Source organism: Tursiops truncatus, chromosome 2 (assembly GCF_011762595.2).
Source record: "Tursiops truncatus isolate mTurTru1 chromosome 2, mTurTru1.mat.Y, whole genome shotgun sequence".
Lineage (NCBI taxonomy): Eukaryota > Metazoa > Chordata > Mammalia > Artiodactyla > Delphinidae > Tursiops > Tursiops truncatus.
In genome coordinates this window covers 124,686,063-124,705,954 of record NC_047035.1, presented here as the reverse complement: position 1 = coordinate 124,705,954, position 19,892 = coordinate 124,686,063, and the positions used below count along the sequence as shown (strand labels likewise).

Here is a 19,892-nt window from a genome sequence, read left to right as displayed (position 1 = left end):
TCATCCAGAGTCCCTTTTGCCCTTTGTTTGACACTGTTCCCTCATCCCCTCCCCTGAGCAGCCATCAGCTTCCTCATTGAAACCGGCACCCTGCTCCACTTCCCGGACACCAGCCACGGCCTGAGGAACCTCTACTTCCTCGACCCCATTTGGTTGTCTGAATGTCTGCAGAGGATCTTCAACATCAAGGGCTCCAGGTCGGTGGCCAAGAATGGGGTGATCAGGGCGGAGGACCTCAGGATGCTGCTGGTTGGGACCGGCTTCACGAAGCAGACAGAAGAGCAATATTTCCAGTTCCTGGCAAAATTTGAGATAGCCCTGCCCGTCGCCAACGACAGGTGAGGCCACGGACTGGGCTGTGCCGGTTGCTCCCTAGAGGAAGGAATTAGGGCTGGGACCACTGGTGGCTCGAGCAAGATTTCCAGGGATGGGCCATGATAATGACCTGCCTGCCTGGGCTGGGGCAGCAGGGTGTGGGCTTGGCCGGTCCCCCGGCTTGCTGCTCCTTCCTGTGCCTTGGATGTCCCTTTTCAGGGGGTTCAAAGAAATCCATTTATCGAAAAGGTGTAGGAAAACATGCAAGAATAGCAATGGCATTAAAGGTAACTTTGGGAAGTTCACGCTTTGGGAGGTTGATTGCTTGGTTATTTGATGAATAAAAATGGAGTAAGTAACAAAGATGTGTGTGCTAATTATACAGACCAGCTTCAAAATGCAGGGAGGGCAGGGGCTGGAGGGGCATGTGGGTTAAATCTGATGATGCTCTGACCTAAACCAGCTTGGTTCTCAGGGCCTCCTTGCCCTATTTTCAGTTTCAGCCATTTCCTGGGTCTGATGCTGATGTTGGCCCTGAGGCAGTAGCCAGGATGCCAAATCCACAGACCTTTTCCATTCATCTGTCATAGAACTTGTCACCACCCTGCCCCTCAACCCCAGAGCTCTGGGGGGATGCCCACAGGAGACTCCCAGGGAGCTGCCCTGGACCCTGTGTGGCCAGCCCAGCAATTCCATCAGCACAGACTGGGTCTCCTGGGAGCCAGCCCTGGGCCATCTCTCTCTGAGATTTCCACTTGGTCTTATGACTATGGGAGGGGGCCTCAGTTCTTCCTGTTCCAGCTTCATGACGGCCAAGATTGAGTCCTAAAAAGAGAAACCCCAAAGAGGAATTCAAAACCCACATGATCCCTCACACCATGGCCCAGGTGTATCCTTGACTTTGGCCCATGAAAAGACACACAGTGAAGCAGCCTGTGAGTTTACAACACTGCCAGAAGCTGACAATTTTCTGGTTATTTTATCAACAGATTAGAGGAATGAGGAGATATTAGCACTATGTAAAAGCAAGTCCCAACCTCCTTTCTTTTCTCATCTGTAAAATGGGAATAATACTCTTACCTACTAGTATTATAGTCATTGTGAGGATTAAATTTGATAATACATGTAAACTATGAGAAGTGTCTCCTGCACCTGTGAGCTTCAAGGACATCAAGGATTATCAGTACTGTTATTGTTTCCATCTTTGTGTTAAGTGCTCATAGCCAATGGTGTCTGGTTCCATCTAAAGTCAGGAGTGTCCAAGCATTTTCCATCTTAGCACAGGTATAATCGTTCCCTTGTGCCCCAGGGACAAGGAGTTCCAGCTCCTCGCACCATAAGGTTTTATATGGTCGAAGACACTATCAACAAAAACAAAGGCATTTGCTGCTCCTTTTAGAGCATAGTTTTCAACTGCAGCCCTGAAAGCTTCCAGTCCCTGGGAAAACCTTCAGGGTATTTCTGAACCTCCCTACACTTCTGAGTGTTTGTGTACCTTCCAGGGGGGACTCGCTGGCTCTCAGCACTCAGGGAAGGCTCCTGCCCGACTGCTGAGACAACCTCAGGGACATACTGTGAGCCGGCTCCGCAGTGCCCAGGTCTTCACAGACTTAATGTTCAACAGGCACATGAAGAACTCACCTCTTAATTCCCCAGGCTCTTCCCCTGGGACAGCCTTGCCCTACCAGTGATCACTTTTAAGGAGGTGCCAGTGGTCTCCCAGGGCTCCGCTCACCTTGAGCAGGGCTTCCATTGCCAGTCAGTTTAAATCTCTTCACTTGCCATGCTGGCTTCTAAGTCTCCTCTGCCTTCAAAAATATTGAGCACCTGCTCTGTGTGCTGCGTACTGGGGCACCTGGGTGCAGAGCGTGCTCCCTCCCCTTGCCCAGGGGACACCTGCCAGGTAGAAAGAAGCAGGAAGCTGCAGCACACAGGCAGTGTAGGGGCTCCTGTGAGATCCAAGCTGAGCATGATGCAGGCAGAAGAAGCAGGATAAATCACACTGGGCACTGACGAGAACTGCCTATTTGGGGAGGTCAGAGAGATAAAGAAGGACTTCTCAGAACTTAAAGGACTAAATCAGGGCATCTGTTGGACATCACCTGGCTGTGGAGAGAGGCACTCTAGCTGGGGTAGTTGAGAAGGTCCTTTCACCCAAGACCTGTAATGGCTGAAAAGGACCAAAAACTTCACCATCTGCCCCCTGTCCATCCTTCTCTAACCCTTTGAGGTCACTATCCATTCTCTTCCCATGTCAGGGAAGCAGAATCGCAATGAGCTTAAGCTGTGTGCTGAAGACAGAGCCAGGATCGATCCCTGGGTGCTCTGCCCACCAGGCTGTCACTGAATTTTCCTTCTACAATACTTTCAGCGCTTCCTTTCAGAAAGTTCTAAAGACGTTTTATAGGACCTAAACTGATGTATTTTTAAAGGATTAGGAGAGCTGAAGGCAAACCTTTAAGAAAAGGGCACATCCAAGGCTCTGCCCAAGGCCGCCTTAGCTCCAGGGCACACAGAAGATGCTGGTTGTCAGGGAAATCTTAGAGGGACCTCCCCCGTTTCAGCTGTTTCCAAATGATCAGTCATGAATGGTTCACTGACACTGTGATTCAGCGATTTTATGAGTAAGAGTGCTCTCATAAAACATCGCTCTTTTGCACAAACAGCCTCATTCGAACTTTTAAGGCAACTGTGTTGTTTCAACTGGTCAAGAACAATAAATAGCTTCTAAGGCCAAAAACATTTCTCTGACCCCAATATCTACATTGTCCTTAGAACTGTGCAGCTGTATTTGTTTTTCCTTCACCATCCAAAGTTAATTTTAAGTGACTCCCCAGTCGCAACCCAGTTTACAGAGAATTAACTACTATTTGCTCTGTCTGTTTATGACCACAGATGTTTCCACGTCTTCCCTTAGCCGTATTCTAGTCTCTATCTTAGAAACGTCAATAAACAGATTCACTGTGCCTATCTTCATTTTCTCTTGGAGCATTTATTCGAAGCATATAAACTACCCCCTCTATCTAAAAATAAGATTCCAAGGCCCTGGAAGGAAGGCACCCAGCAGCCTGAGCTGTTACAGCAGAGCCTGCCCCAGGCTAGTCCATCTGCTGGGGTCAGGGCCCTGCAGCAGAGCTCAGGCCCCTGGTTCACCAGCCCCCTTTGGTGTGTTTCAGCTATCTCCTGCCACATCTTCTTCCATCCAAACCTGGCCTAGACACCCACGGCATGCGGCATCCCACAGCCAACACCATTCAGAGGGTGTTTAAGATGAGCTTCGTTCCAGTTGGCTTCTGGCAAAGGTTTATAGCACGGATGCTGATCAGCTTGGCCGAGATGGACCTTCAGGTAGTTGCATTTTCTGCATGGGGCAGTTTTTGCTTGCATGCGAGGCACTTGCAACTGTGCCCTTTTGGGAGGGAGGGAGGGAGGAAGGGAGGGAGGGAGGGAGATGCCGTTTGCTGGAGGAGCCTGGCTGAAGACCCTTCTCCTGCAGCAAATCTGCTGACTTAGGGCCCGGAGGCCAGTACAGCATGGCTGCCTTCTCTCCTCTAAGCCACAGACCCATTTGAATCATTCTGTGAATACCAAATCAGTGCCTAGCTGGCTTGGACAGAATATCCCATCAGGGTTCTAATCTAACCAACATCAACATACCCTGGAGGGCTTGTTAGAACACAGACAGTTAGGCCCCACTTGGGTTCTGGCTCCGTGGCTATGGACTGGGACTCAAGAGTCTGCTTATCCAACCACTGCCCCAGGTGATGCTGCTGTTCAGGGACCACACCTCGAGAACCATGGCCTCAGAATCATGGCTTTACCATTCAGGCTGTGACTAGACTCCCCTAGGGAGCTCTAACAGACACAGACCAGACACAGACACAGACCACTAAGTCAGAATCTGTGGGTGTGGTAGCCAGGGATCAGTATTTTTTAAAGCTCTCCAGGTGACTCCACTGTCCAGTCAAGCTTGAGAACCACTGGCATAGAACGTTAACTTGGTCTGGGAGCAGTGAAGACCTAACCCAAGGAGTTCTTTTCTGTGGGTTCACCTGGTGTTGTGTTGAAGGAAGTCCCAGCTGTCAGTCAACATTCATTTCATGCAAGACAATAACATGGAAATAGTGGTTGGCTAGAGTGGTGGTTCTCAAAGTGGGGTTCCTGGGCCAGCAGAATCAGCCTCACCTGGGAACTTGTTAGAAGTGCAAATTCTCGGGCCTGCCCCAGAACTGCTGCATCAGAAACTCCAGGATGGAGCCCAGGGCTCTGTTTTTCACAAACCTTCCAGCGAATTGTAACTTACTTTACAGTGTGAGAACCCCTGACATAAGCCAGGACTGTTGAATAATTGACATTAAACTCAGTATGAGTTTGCTTTTGCCATGTTCTATTTATAAGGCCCTTATGGAATTAAACTTCTTGTATTAAGTAAAGATATTCTTTGATCTTCCCATTTTACTGAAATGTTCAAAAGTAAATGGTAGAGCCTGAAAATGCTTTGGCATCTTCTCTCACAGCTCATGTTAACAGGAGGGAGACTTGTTAGCAACACAGTTGGGTGCACTGACAGATGGAAAGAGTGGGCGCATGGGTCACTCTTCCCTCCCTTTGAACTCTTCCTCCTGCCACGTTCTAAGTGGAAGGTCACCAAGCACCAGCATCGTGTGAGGCCTGAGCTTCCAAGTGGGCTCCGTGGCTGGCGGGGTGTGGGCCCAGCCGGGTGTGGAGGCAGGCGCCCTTCCTGGCAGCATCCCTCACTCAGAATTAGGAAAGAAGTCCTGTTGAAGTTCAGATGAGGAAAAGGAGTTCAGTCTCAGAAGTATCAAAGGCATGCAAATTCAAGCATTGATAAGATACCACTTGGCACCTATCAAATTAGCAGAGAGCTAACAGCCAGCCCCAGAATCAGGAAAGTTCACACACCATGGTCAGTGAATATACAGCCTATTCACCTTGAAAGCGATTCCTCACTAGGCATCCAGAGCCTGAAAATGTTCAAACCCTTTGACCCAATAATACTACTGCTATAAATCTGAACTACAGAAATCATTTGAAATCAGAGAAAGCTCTGTGGTTTTTCATGTTCATCTGGGCTATCTGAAAGAGCAAAAGATTGGAACCAACCTAAAAGTCCAAAGAAGAGAATGATTCAGCAAATTACTATACTTAATAAAATATTGAGCTTTAGAAAAATGAATTTTATGAGTTTTTAACAACATAGGAAAAGCAAAGTTTTTTAAAGTATACACAATTAGACATTTAGAAATAAAAAATTACAAAATATGACCTCAGCTGTTTTATAAACACACAGGTAGATAGGAAAAAAACCTGGAATAAAATATACCAAAATTTTCATGATCTATGTATTAAATTGGTATTTTATTTTCTCTCTTATATTTTTCTGTATTTTCCATATTTTCTAAGGTAACTTTTTGCTTGTAAAATCAGGGAGGGAAAAGATTTGAAAAAGAAAATCCTGTTTTCAATCTTTTAGGGAACATGTGTTCCCAGAGTATCCTGGAGACCCCCTCAGATAATGCAGCATTTCATTTGGCAGCAGGATGAGCGGTGCAGGAGGGAGGGGGTGGGAAGATGGATGGTGGTCCCTTATCACGATGGGGCCAGGACAGCCTCTTCACAGCTCTGCCCAGGGCCAGCGAGGAGCCCGGTCTACTTAAGTAGGGTCTTTTCTCTGTCTTTCAGCTTTTTGAAAACAAGAAGAATACTAAAAGCAGGCACAGGAAAGTCACCATTTACAGTTTTACAGGAAACCAGAGAAATCGCTGCAGCACGTTCAGAGTGAAAAGAAATCAGACCATCTATTGGCAGGAAGGGCTCCTGGTCACTTTTGATGGGGGCTACCTCAGGTAGGAACATTTGGGAGCTCACCTGACTGGGTCACCACGGTGCTACAGAAATGGGCCCCAGGGCAGCCTCCGCCGGGAGACTGTCCACTTGATGTCCAGAGTTCTGTTCCCAAGGGCAGGTCATCATGGAAGCTTGCTAGAAGTAGGAAACTCCCAGCAAATGTCCCAGAGCTTCCCCACCTTCTCACCCCTTCCTCTCTCCCCTTACAGAACAGGAAAGGCAAGGGAGGGTGTGGTGACCACAGCCCAGCACTGGAGGGAAGTGGGTGGCCACTGAGCTCAGGGGTGAGATTATCTAGCACCCCCTAGTCACTTAGGTGGGACCTACAGGGGCCTTGCAGCCATCCAGCATAACCCCCTTGTCCTAAGAGATGATGCCCCAGGTGATGACACTGGTTCCCCAGCCTGTACCCCACAGTACCTACCTTAGCTCCTTTTTCCTGTTCTCTCTCTTTTTTTTTTTTTTTTGAGAGAGAGAGATAAAGTCAGCTCAACAAGTTAGTAACTGATTTTTAATCAGGTTTAGTTTAGTACATACAAGATTATTTCATACTTACAATTAATTTTTCAAAATATTTTTTTCAGCTCTGTGAGAAGGAGGGGGGAAAGGGGAAAATAACTTTTTTGAGGGCCTGCTTTGGGCCACTCTTGGTGCCTGGTGCTTTCATATAGATGTTCCCACTTAAAGCTCACAGTTGCCACTTGGCAGATGAGAAGCCTGTGGTTCAGATGGAAAAACCTTCCCCAGGGTCACACCTAAGGGTCGGATCCCAGCCTGAGCATCCCTTCCTGCAGTCCTCATTGTGTCCGCTTCACCATTTTGGGGACAGTGGGAGGACAAGGCAGGGCCATGCATGGAAGTACACAAACGCAGGAGCCTCCTCTGACAGTCCTGCCTGGGCCCCTGCAGAGGGGGTGGTCCCTGGGGGTTGCACCCTCACCCTGAAGGCAAGGAGATTAAACCAGGGCCCTTCACAGCCGATAATAAAGGACCCGTTTTTGTTTCTGGGTTGCAGTGTGGAATCCTCGGATGTGAACTGGAAAAAGAAAAAAAGTGGAGGAATAAAAATCATTTGCCAATCGGAAATAAGGGACTTCTCGGCAATGGCTTTTATCACAGACCATGTCAACTCCTTGATTGATCAGTGGTTTCCTGGTAAGAAAATGTTTTTGAACCAGGTCTTGGCTCATGTTAATATTTCTTTATAAATCGGGGTGGGGCTCCTTATTTGGAGAACAGAAATCCCACTGTGGTTCAGCCCAAGGGGACCAGAGGGGTCCTAACAGACCTTTGGCAGAGTCTTAAGCCCCGGGGGAGTCCAGCTGTGGGCATGGGTGGAGGTGCTATGAGGAAGAAGTGGGCCCAGACCCACAGGTCCTGGGAGGGATTTGGCCTCTGGCTGCCCACAGCGTGGGGGAAGAAGAATGCCCCGGGTACCGCACATGGTCTAGGAAGACCCTCGATGTGAGCCTCACGTGTTTTTGTTTACATGGTGAGGACAGGGCTGCTGAAATCCAGGGGGGAGCCTGCAGCTGGAGATTCATCCCTTGTGCAGGGGTGGGAGGGAAGGCACCACACCTGCCAAGGGCCCCCATTTTCCTTCCCTGCCTACCCCAAACCCCTGAATCCCAGCGGTGATCAGCCACCCACGTAGCCCTTTCCAGCCCCTTTGATCAGTTTCTTCATTGACAGTCCACCCAAAGAAAATACTTTTTGAAGTGAAGCTCTTGAGGTCCTCTGTTTGTTTTGCTACTGAAGTGGAGACAAACCCACTGCGGGGCATCCTGCAGGGAGGAGGCTATCCAGTCAAAACCAGGCAGCCTCTTCCCTGTGAGCCCTCAACTCCGGAAGCCTGGAGACCAAGAGAGCAGAGAGCGAGTTTGGGATCCTAGTGCCGCCTCTGGCCTGCTAGTCCAGTCCTCTGGCCTCCTGAGCTGGCTTTCTCACCCGTACACCATCCCTGCATCCTGGGAGAGCATCAGAAGAAATGCTTAAGAAACAGTGGCTGGGCGTGCTCCAGATCATACTCTGGACACCCGGGTCTGGGGTCCTTTGGGTGTTGATGGGAAAGGTGACATACAAGGAAAAAAAACTTAAAGGAGCCTAAGGGAAGGTAGTTTAGTGTGTGGGTTGGGCAATTGGGCGGTGCTTGGCCGTACAATGGGGGCCTCTAGACCATTTGAACCCTACGAGCCCTTTGTGATCTCCCCACAACAGGTGCTGCTGGGGATTTGACTAGGGCCTATAAGACAGGAAGGACTGAGCTGAGGGCCTGAGACAGGGCTGCCTAGACACAGCACCACCAGCCAGCTGGCAGGATGTGTTACACACATGTGCCCAGAAAATTCCACGCGTCCACCCTGCACAAAGCAGGACATCAGCTCACCCTTCTGGCATCTCCACGGGACAATTTAGAGGGTGTTTCTTTGTACCTCCTTTCAGGGGTGTGCAGAAAAGCTGTGTCTCCTGCCCAGGGGAACACAAGTAAAATGACTAGATTTTTTCTATTATAATTTGTACTCATTTCTCCTCCTGCATTGCTCTTCTAGAAAAGATCATAGTAATTGCAAGCCTTATGTTTCTAATTTTAAGAACGGCTTCTTACTCGTTGTGGTTTGGTCATTGGAGTGTGGCATAGCTCACACAGCCTCCAATGTCCTTCCAGTGCCCAGCTGTGCAGGAGGGATCCCCAAACTCTCAGCACCTCCTAGGCCAGCTACCCCTGGGTCTAGACGCCCTGGCGACTGTCCAGTGCATCCCTGGCTCCTCCCTGCAAGTGTCTTTTAGGATCGAGGATGGTGCTCCCCAAAAAGGAACCCAAGTGCGGCAGTCATGTTTCAGCCACTCCCAGGGGTCCAGGCCAGGGCAGACAGACACCCTCCTGTGAAAGGCTCACCCAGCCTGGGGGTACAGATGCTGTTCAGGGACCCGCCTGCAGCCGCCTTTTTGTAAGCTGACTCCTGCTGTGTCCCCATTTAGCCCTGACGGCCACGGAAAGTGATGGGACCCCACTGATGGAGCAGTATGTGCCCTGCCCAGTGTGCGAGACCTCCTGGGCTCAGCACGCCGACCCAAGTGAGAGATTGGAGGATGTGCAGTACTTTGACATGGAAGACTGCGTGTTGACAGCCATCGAGCAGGACTTCATCTCCTGCCCCAGACACCCCGACCTCCCCGTGCCTCTTCAGGAGCTGGTCCCTGAGCTGTTCATGACCGACTTCCCGGCCAGGTATGCCACAGCGCCAATGCACAGGACCCAACCCCAGGTGACTTTTAGGTTCCCGGCCTAGGCTGCCTGAAGGGAAACAGGCTGTCAGCTTTCTTTTTGAAGCCACACAGGCCCAGCCAATAGGCAGAGCACTTAGAAGTTGAAGTCATCCTGGGACCCCACACCATTTCTCCCTCACATTAGCTGGTGCTCTTTTCCACTGAGCTGGCCCTCGTCTCTGATTCCTACTTTGCTGCTGGATCAAGGAATAGAAGACAAATATCCATTGGTGTCCAAAAAGGGGGCACTCCCAGATGTACCGCCTCATTTTCCTTTCTTGGCAAATGCTGACTCCTCACTGCTACCCTGCAGCTGAGCATTTAGATCCCCTAAATCTGTTCCTGGAGATGAGTCTACCTATATTAATCTAAGATAATAACTGGGGAGAGAATGCTGGAGAAAAGAGAAAACGTTTTGTGGTCCCACCCTATAGGAAACAGTCACAGAATCCAAGTGCTTGGTAAAAGATGGAATCTTCTGTAGTCATGGAAACCAGAAGCCATGATTTGGTCTCCCTGGAGATAATTTGACATTGGTGGTTAGCAGTGTTTTTGGAGTTGTGAAATCCTGTTGTTTTCTTATTCAAAGGATTGCTATTTGGTTTCTTTAAAGAAACCCTTGGGGGCGGCGAAAATATTTGTGTTGTCATTTTTCCAAATTGCTCCCCCACCCCAAGAAAATGGATATGGAGTACTCTGAGATATTGCAGGATTGTGGTTCCAAAACATGCTTCTGGATGGGTCTATTAAATTAAGAAATCACTTCCTACATTGGAAAAATTTCCCCCATAGATCTTTTTAATATTCCCATTACCTCATTGGTAGAAATGACAATTAAATACCACTCTTCTGAAAAGTGACTTACCTTTATCTCTAGATCTTTAACATGAGGGTTGTCACCTCTTGGAGACCATATGCAGAGATTTATATATGTGCGAATCAGATTTCATGGTGGGGTGCCCAATTAGGCAGCTCCAACTTTTAGAATTTTCATTTATTTGCTGAACCTTGTTATGTTTTATGCCCCCACTGAATCTGGGCTATTGAGTCTACTGTATGGAATCTGGAAAGCAAAGCCAGATTGGTTGTCCCTGTTGGTTTGGATCTAATTGCAGGCTATAGCATGGTTCTTAAACCAAGGTACTCGGCCGGGAGTTGAAATGCCCAAGAATCTGAACAGAATTCACAATCCAGCAGAGACTCTCTGGAAACTTTAGCTATGGCCCAACCATGCCCCAAAGCATCACACTCCCTGACTGGGAGTTTAGGCAGGTGGGGGCAGGGGCAATCTGGCATCCACGGAGCCTTGTCCTGTGTCCCCAAATTACAGGAGTCCTAACAGAAAGCCCCAAGGGATCATCAGCATAGCCACTGTTCCCTGTCTCATGAGGCTTCCAAGTGCCCACACTTCCCGAGCGGTGGTTTTGGGGTGGGCACTTGGAGAACAGCCCAGTTCATCTTCAACTACATCACCAAGGTCTACAATGGGTACAGTTGCATCTGCCAGGAGTGTGATGTGGTTGAGCTGTGCAGAGTCTGAGCAGCTGCAAAATCTGTTCCTGGAAGACATGGGCAACAACTGCATGGTTGCGGGGTGGGAGAGGGGCATTGGTCTGTTGGGCCAGGAGAGCTCCAGGGGAGGTACCCGGCAGAGGTAGCTGAAGAGGAGCACTGGGGACCTCAGCAAAGCAGGGGGAAGCCCGGAAATGGGAGGGCATGCGGCTGCCTTGCCCACCCTCCCTCCCTCTTTCTCTCCCTTCCTGCATCTCTCCCTCTTTCCCTTCCTTCCAGGAGTGACTTGCAATATTTCCAAAAGCCCAACAGAAGTCCCCCTTTTACCTAGGATTAGAACACACAGACAGGTGAGAAGATCTAAACTCCCTGCCTTTGGGTAAAATCCTAGCCATCAATTGTGGGGACACTGGCCATGCCAATCAGAAGCTCTGCATGGCCATTTATATAATTATTGGCTTAATAAAAAGAAATGAGGAAACAACTAACCTAGCAGTAAATAAATGCAGTTTGTCTGATGGATACTAGCTCTCAAAGCATAGAACCTTTTGAAGGAAAATGTCCAAAGGAATTCTTTTTCTGTGTCTGCCACCTTCAGAGGCTTCACTCACCATCCACACCTCTGAGGCCATTCCTGTTATGAGCCCATTTTATAGAGGATACCAAGGCTTGTCAGGGCTGAGTGACCTGCCCAGGGCTGGGGTTTATCCCAGATCTGTGTGACCTCCCGGTGGCTTTGAACCCTGACTCTCCTCAGTGGGAACTAATGGCCAAGCACATTCTTGTACCCGCCCAGCCCAGGACCCGCCTCCCACCTCAGCAGGCCTCTCCAGGTTATAGGGGACGGGTAAGGAGGTCTGTTCTAAACCCCCCACATACTGTGTTTCCGGCAGGCTCTTCCTGGAGAACAGCAAGCTGGAGCACAGCGAGGATGAGAGCACTGTCCTGGGCCAAGGTGGGAGTGGCACCATCGTTTACCGGGCCCGGTACCAAGGCCAGCCCGTGGCTGTGAAGCGATTTCAGATCAAAAAATTCAAGAACTTTGCTAATGCCCCTGAAGGTAAACAGGGCCCTGTATCGTTTCTTTTCATATGTGTTTTCCCTTGGTCCAAACTTGCACCACCTTAGAGACCCCTGAGGCCACACAGGCAGGGGAGGAGGGTGAGAAAAGCCGATGTGGGCCCCAGGGGTAGCCCCGCTTTATGCCTGGCAAGAGGTGGGCCAGGCCTGAGAATCAGGCTGAGCAAGGCCTAGAAATTGCTTTTGGAGATTACTTTCTTGTCTGGACCTGAGCCCCCAAGAGCACGGGCCATCCTTAAAATTTCCATCCGCTCCGTGTCCAGCACAGACCTGACACGTGGTGGGCACACAGTCAGACCTCAGGTGGACCTCTCACCCTGGGCCACCCCACCCAGCCACTAAAGGGAGGACGGTGGGCACTCCAGATGGATGAATTGGAAAGCCAGCATGGGTGGCTTCTCCCTTACCCCCTCCACCTGAAGGAGGGCACACCCTCTTGCCTTGGCATGCTCAGGTCCACACATCATGTGCAGCTCAGAGATGTTCTAGAGCAACATGTCACCACTTAATGCCCAGCTAGGGCAAGTGCTAGGAGGCTTCCTCCCTTCCAGCCGGCTGGATAGCACATTTCTCACTGTCCCTGGCTTAGCATGGTTATCTTCATGATCACAAGAGGAATTTACACTCTTGGTAGAAAAATTAGAATCATAGAGCAATATAAAGAAACAGATCAGAAAGAAAGAGACATGGGGCTTCCCTGGTGGCGCAGTGGTTGGGAATCCCCCTGCCAATTCAGGGGACATGGGTTCGAACCCTGGTCCAGGAAGATCCCACAAGCTGCAGAGCAACTAAGCCACAACTACTGAGCCCACTCGCCTAGAGCCCATGCTCTGCAACAAGAGAAGCCACCACAATGAGAAGCCCGCACACCACACCAAAGAGTAGCCCCCGCTCGCCACAACTAGAGAAAGCCCGCACCTAGCAACGAAGACCCAATGCAGCCAAAAATAAAATTAATAAAATAAATTTTTTAAAAAAAGAAAGGAAGAAACAAAACCATAGTTACATGCAGAGAATGTAAATCTAAGAGACTTTATTGACAAACACCATAGCCAATAAGAGTTTGATAAAATTGTTAGACGTGAGCTCAGCATCAAATTTGGCAACAATGACCTATTAGAAAATGCCTTCCATGGCAGCAATTAAACCATAAAATATTGAGGAATAATTAATATTTATCATTCAATTTAGTTCTCATCTAAATTCCAGCAGGGTGTGTGTGTGTGTTAAATCTGACTGATTCTAAAATGCATGTGGGGACTTCCCTGGTGGTCCAGTGGTTAAGACTCCATGCTTCCACTGCAGGGTGCACGGGTTCGATCCCTGTTTGGGAAACTAAGATCCCTCATGCCGCGCAGTGTAGCCAAATAAATACATAAAAATGTTTAAAATAATGAAAATAAAATGCATATGAAGTGACAAAAACCCAAGAACAGCCAAGAAAATCCCACAACAGAAGACAAAGGAGAGAGGCTTGCCCAGCAAACGACTGACTTATAAGTCTCCAGGCATTAAGGCAGTGTTTTCCTGGGGCACGGCTGGGCCTGTCAAGGGAACGGAGAGAGCCTGCATGTGTGTGGGAGGCGAGGCTGGCACATGGCAGAGGTAACATCAGGAGTCAGTGGGAAAGGCTGACTATTCGCTAAACTGGGGCAGACTTGGGTCAGCCTTCGACCATAGTCAGAAACATTCTTAATGGTCTAAAGACCCAATGTGAAAACTAAGACTTTTACACTTAAAAAACAAGTTTGTCTGGCACACACATAGATCTGGCACAGTTGATACATTTTAACTGCCAAGACTTTCTTCAGGCTGTTTAAACTTCCATGTCCAATGATTCCTGATTTTAAAATCTGAACATAAGGGAGGGACAGATCAGGACACAAGAAGACAAGCAGGACCTGGTGGACACTGCTCAGTGACCTCAGGGCTGGCAACAGCCTGGTGGGTGACCAGTTGGTGGGAAAGGCCCCTCAGGGGGACTCAGGCAAATGCCTTACATGTGGGATGCATTTCAAGGACATTGGGAGAAGGTCTCAGCACAGCCCACCACTGCCCATAGACCTTTCTCCTCTGGGCTGAGATGACGTGTCACAGGCTCATGGCTGCCCCATGGTTTTCTCTCTGGCTGACAAGAGGGCAGTAGTTCTTTCTGCCCTTCATTGTCCTGGCTCCTGGCAGGGAGTAAGGTGAGCAGCAGCGACCAAGCCCCCAGCATCCCTGCAGATGAGCAGCGGAACTTGGTTACATGCCAGACATGTTGCCTGAACTCTGGGTTACACTCGAGTATGCAGGATTGGAATAAGATCCAGTTGAGACCCTCAGGCAGCCAGCAGCAGGGTGGGGTGAGGGCTAAGAGAGTGGGTGACAAGGGTGGGAGCGTGTGCACCAAGGGGATAGGAATGCCGAGTGAGACAGGACAAGTGTAGACCTGGGGAGGGGGCTTGATACCAGCCCGGATGCCTCAGGAATGCCTACATTTGGTGCCAAAATTGGGTGACGATATTGCAACCCCAGTTATGTTGAGTGACTTAAAATGTAAATCCTGGCCCTGCCCAGCCCCTCGAGTCCCTGTGAGGCAGCTCTGAGTGTGACAGGGCCCCCACGCAGAGTCGCCCTACACAGGCTCCCCAGGCAGTGGTGACAGCTGTTCTCTCCCTGCAGACACCATGCTGAGGCACCTTCGGTCCACAGACGCCATGAGGAACTTCTCGGAGTTCCGGCAGGAGGCCAGCATGCTGCACGCCCTGCAGCACCCCTGCATCGTGTCCCTCATCGGCATCAGTGTCCACCCGCTCTGCTTCGCCCTGGAGCTCGCCCCGCTTGGCAGCCTCAACACCGTGCTGTCCGAGAATGCCAAAGGTACCCACCATGCCCAGAATCTTCCACAGAGTGCTGGGAAGTGCCCGGCCCGGCCCAGTCCAGCCTGTGGGAGGCCAGAGAGCCCATGGTGGGCAGCTCAGGTCCTGGGGAGCCATCTGTGGCCGGGCACACCCACCTGTGACTCATGTGCCACTCCCAGTGGGTGATAAAAGGGCTTCTCCAGGCCTAAGTGCTGGGCAGTGGTGTTGGCGAGGCTGCAGGAGCTCACAGTTAGGAGTCAGACAGAGCCATGTTCCAAGTCCAGGCTGTCTGCCATAATCCAGGAAGTTGCTTAATTTACTCATCCATAAAAGGAGGATGAGATGATAATAGCCCCACTTGGAGGGCAGTGAGAGCATCAAAAGAGGCAGCCCAGGGAGGCCCAATCAGCAGCAGCCTGGTGAGCCCAGTAGCCACATAAATCTCTCCTTTGCCCATAGCTCACCACATCTGTCCACGATTGTTAAAAATCTGAGACCCTGGGGTCAGTTTTATCCTATATTATTTTTTAACAGAAGTTTTAAATATTTGCCCTGAGAAATGGGTAACTAAATTCCAAACAGCTGACAGAGGGAAAGAGGTAGATGTCTTTTAACTCAGCAAGAGGAAATGCAGTTAAAATCAATTATTCCTCCCCCAGTGGAAGAGATTTTTTTTAATGGAGTTCTTATACCTGCAACTCACCCCTTGACATTATAGCAATCTTGGCCTGAGATGAACTCTAGGAATTTTGAATCCTTGCTCTTTTTAGTAAAAACACCAACAATTGCAGAGATGCAATTCATGAGATGCCATGAAGCGGTAACAACAAGCATTTCTAACCTAAATAATCTTTAGAAGGTTGTTCTCTGTCTCTTCTGGCATCCAGCCTGGAGAGCAATGAGAACGTGTCAGTAGAATATAAAGTATTTGGGGAGACAGAGGTAAGAAAAGAGTTGTTATGATGATAGTTTGATAATTTTTTCTTTGCAAAGATTCTTCCTTTATGCCCCTGGGACACATGCTCACCCAAAAAATAGCCTACCAGATAGCCTCCGGCCTGGCCTACCTGCACAAGAAAAACATCATCTTCTGTGACCTGAAATCAGACAACATCCTGGTCTGGTCTCTGGACGTCAAGGAGCACATCAACATCAAGCTGTCAGACTACGGCATATCCCGGCAGTCATTTCATGAGGGCGCCCTTGGCGTGGAGGGCACTCCTGGCTACCAGGCCCCAGAGATCAGGCCTCGCATCGTGTACGATGAGAAGGTACAGACCCTAGCCCACTGCTGTCCCCTGGCCCAGGACTGCATAGTCCTGGAGGCACCTGCAGCTTCTGGGCTCCACATGCCCCCAAGCACACATTTCTCCCTCTCCCGTGCTCAACCACAGGCACTGGCTTGAACCACAAGGGCACAGAGGCCTGTATCTACCTAGTAATGTCACGGGTGACTTCTCCTTAGCTTCAGAGCAGTGACCTAGCCTCAGAATACTCAAACCTCAGTTCAGGAACATAGTGAAGGCTGTGCACAGTGGACAAAAAGTCCAAGACAGAGATGGGTCCGGATTTGTGTCCCAACTCTGCCATTTAAATGTGCAAAATGGAGACAGAGGACCAGCTTCACAGTGGCTTGTGAGGAACAGACAGATAAGGAGGCTCCTGGTCAAATCAAAAGGCAGCATCACCAAAGCCAGGAGAAGAGAGTGAATTCTGGCAGGTTAAGCATGGCCTCCCAGGTGGCCGCATGACCAACCTTGGCTGAGACAAAGGCTAAATGCTTGCCTTCTTCCCTGAGGGCTGTTTGGTAGATGCAGGCACACAGACAACTTAAAAGCATCTTACAGTGCTCGCCTTGCATCTCGTGCCAGCCCTGGTTAATTAATCAGCCAGCAGTGAAACTCCCCTGGTCTGTAATTTCTCATTATTTGGTGATTTGCAGATGGGTCATTGACTAATTGCTTCAAGAATGACCCAAGCATATGTGGGTTAAATTGGCATCTGTAGCTATTAACCAAGATAGAAAAGACAAACCAGAGTGACAAAAATAAGCTTCTTAGTAACAGGTGACAAGGCACCTCGTAACTAAATTTATAACAGAACCTTCACATTGAAAACTCTCAGGTCTACCTTAGCCATTCTCCTGCTAAAAGGTTATTTCTTGACCCTCATGGAGACCTGTGTAACTCTCTCCTTTAGGCACATTTTCATGACATTTAGAGGAATCAAGATGTTGTGATCTGGGAGACTTTCCCCTCTTTATGATTTGCATGTACTCCTACTACCAAGCATGTTAAACCAAGAGTTTGCATTTTCCTGCCTTGTTTTTATACTTAAGGAAAGGACCATGGCATCCTTCGAGCCCTTATCCAGTGCCTGACAGCAAGTTCTCATTATGTGTTTAGTGGATGGATGGATGGATGGATGGATGGATGGATGGATGGATGAGTGGATGGAAGGAAGGAAGTATGGGGGGATGGATGGGTAAATGGACAGAAGGACAGTCAGATGGATGCATATATGGGTACAAAGGAAGATGCATAGATAAATGTCCAGAAGGACAGGTGATCAGGTGGGTGGCTGGCTGGATAGATGGATGGATAGAAAGAAGGGAGGGAGGGAGGAAGGAAAAAAAGGAAGAACTGGAAGATAGATGGATAAAGGGACAGAATGATGGTTGGTCAGATGGTTGGTGGGATGCTTGGACAGGTAGAGAGAGGTGGATGGATTGGTGAAATTGATGATTGTCTTCCTTTGGACAGGGCCCACGTTTTCCTTATCTAACGTGTCTCCCCACTCCCTCTCTCTCTCAGGGCCAGCTTGCAAGATCTGCTGGGCCCAGGAAGGGGGTCTGACTTGGCTTGCCTCTCTGCCTAGGTAGACATGTTTTCCTATGGGATGGTGCTCTACGAGTTGCTGTCAGGACAGCGGCCTGCGCTGGGCCAGCACCAGCTTCAGATTGCCAAGAAGCTGTCCAAGGGCATCCGCCCGGTTCTGGGGCAGCTGGAAGAAGTGCAGTTCCATCGACTCCAGGCGCTTATGATGGAGTGCTGGGACACAAAGCCTGAGAAGGTACCTGGGGGCACAGAGCCTGGGGGCCTGGCAGCTCCTGCCAGCTGGTGGAGGCTATGGGTCTCCAGAGTGCACATGTATGGCTGCCTGCCCACCCTTCACTGAGGGTCTAGAACAAATTGGGCAACCCTTTTCTGCTCATCTCTTCTACAAAGAGATATGTATTACTTCTAATACATCCAGTTCATTTTCTTTGAGTGGGTGTCACTCTCAGGAAAAATGAAGTTTCTTTTCCTCCCCAACTTTTGTGTTACATCATCATGCGAATAAAGCAAACCTTTATAGTGATACAGCCCCCATCCAAGAGCAGAGAGAATGTACGTATCTCTTTTTAAAGTATGGGAAGAAAGTTTGCTCATGAGAAGCAGGAGCCATATTATCATTTTGAAGCTAGTTGTTTTGGGAAGAGACCAATGGTTTCAAGGTTAAAACTCATTTATCAAATTAGATGATGCTAGTTTAATGTATGGAGAGTAAATGAGGTCTGAGAAAAAATATTTTCCAGATTTTGTGTCCCTGGGCATGGGGGTTGGAATATCAGAGTTTAGGCTAACCTGACCACCTGACTTTGAGTTGCCATGGATAATGGTGACCCAGACCCTGGAAGGGTTTGTTTCTGGTATCTGAAGTTGTTTGGGCCTCTTGTTTTGATTGGGTGCTGAATAAGCAGATTCCACTTCTTCCTTCCTGGTTCAAGACTCTTAGTTTCAAGGAAAGAACGGGCATCCATCTGGTTGTAAGTGACCCTTGCTTATGACCCTGCTGGCCTCTCTCCCTCAGCGACCACTGGCCCTGGCAGTGGTGAGCCAGATGAAGGACCCAACCTTTGCAACCTTCATGTACCAGCTGCCCTGCGGGAAGCAGACGGCCTTCTTCTCGTCCCAGGGCCAGGAGTACATGGTGGTGTTCTGGGATGGGAAAGAGGAGTCCAGGTAACGTCTGAGGCCTACCGTGCCCTGCTGGTATCAGAATGCGGGGGGGTGACCGTGGACTTGGGGAGCAGTCATGGATGACCATGGTGAGAGATGTTTAGTGGACAATGTGTTGAAAGCCTGATGAAGTCTGCTTGAGAGAGAAAACAGTCCATAGACATGCACATGTGGGTTTGTGGATAAGAGAAGCAGAGAACATGTGATGTCTGCCAGGGACATGGTGGGTGGGGGTCAAAGGAGGGTTTTGTTTTAAGATGGGAGTTATTTGCAGCTTGATGGTAGAGGAAGTAAATGATGCTGGGGGTCAGGAAGAGAGGAAGGTACTGGAGTGGAGTTGCTGAGTAGAGTGAAGGGAAGGGGTCCCAGGAACAAGCAAGAGGGATGCCCTTAAATAAGAATTCATGCCCCCCCCCCCCACCTTCCAGGTGCATCTCTTTTTCTTAGTGATGTGATGTGGCAGGAAGGACAGGAACATTGGGGAGAGGCTTTGCGTATTCAAGGAGAATGACAGAGAGGCCAGGGACTTGGAAAGATAGCATCAGAGACTTAGCAGAAAAGCACCATCCTGTGTGAGACCCTTCAGTCCTGGCCAGGGGTGTGGCCTCTCCCACCTACCTAGAGTGACATCTTCAGAAGCAAGAGAGCATTTCATGGCACAAATAGTCTTCTAGGAAGCCTAGTGCAACATTTGCAGGTGCTCAAATCTGATAAGGCTTAGGTAAAGCAAAGCTTAAGATGCAATGAGATAAATGGAAGGGACTTTGCCATTTCCCTAGGTCACTATTGGTAAGGTTTTCATCAGGTTTTATGTCACTGGGACTGAGTGTTCTGACATAAGACGTGCTCTAAGAAAAACAAAAATGTCCTAAAAAATAAAAATAAAAAAATATGTAAAAAGTGTATACATATATGTCCACATATATGTAAAAAATACATATATATGTAGGTGTGTATATACATATACACACAGTAATTATAATGTCGGTGGTAGTGTTGCTATTTT

The 19,892-nt window shown here is 49.1% G+C and overlaps 1 protein-coding gene across 7 annotated transcripts in view; it reads left to right on the top strand.

The window, feature by feature from the left end:
* LRRK1 (leucine rich repeat kinase 1) overlaps window positions 1-19,892 on the top strand; it is a 121,140-nt gene that overhangs the window by 88,615 nt on the left and 12,633 nt on the right. For 5 of the 7 annotated variants that reach the window (XR_012330245.1, XM_033852062.2, XM_073801333.1 and 2 more), the window contains 10 exons: window positions 62-338; window positions 3,492-3,663; window positions 5,998-6,182; window positions 7,199-7,338; window positions 9,163-9,412; window positions 11,856-12,022; window positions 14,707-14,904; window positions 15,879-16,156; window positions 17,763-17,957; window positions 18,738-18,889. Coding sequence is in view for 6 of the 7 variants with exons in the window: in XM_033852062.2 (XP_033707953.1) it covers window positions 62-338; window positions 3,492-3,663; window positions 5,998-6,182; window positions 7,199-7,338; window positions 9,163-9,412; window positions 11,856-12,022; window positions 14,707-14,904; window positions 15,879-16,156; window positions 17,763-17,957; window positions 18,738-18,889 (2,014 nt within the window). In the remaining variant the exon portion in view is untranslated. The remainder of the gene's footprint in view (window positions 1-61; window positions 339-3,491; window positions 3,664-5,997; window positions 6,183-7,198; window positions 7,339-9,162; window positions 9,413-11,855; window positions 12,023-14,706; window positions 14,905-15,878; window positions 16,157-17,762; window positions 17,958-18,737; window positions 18,890-19,892) is intronic. The other 2 variants (XM_033852063.2, XM_073801334.1) reach the window with 2 other exon arrangements.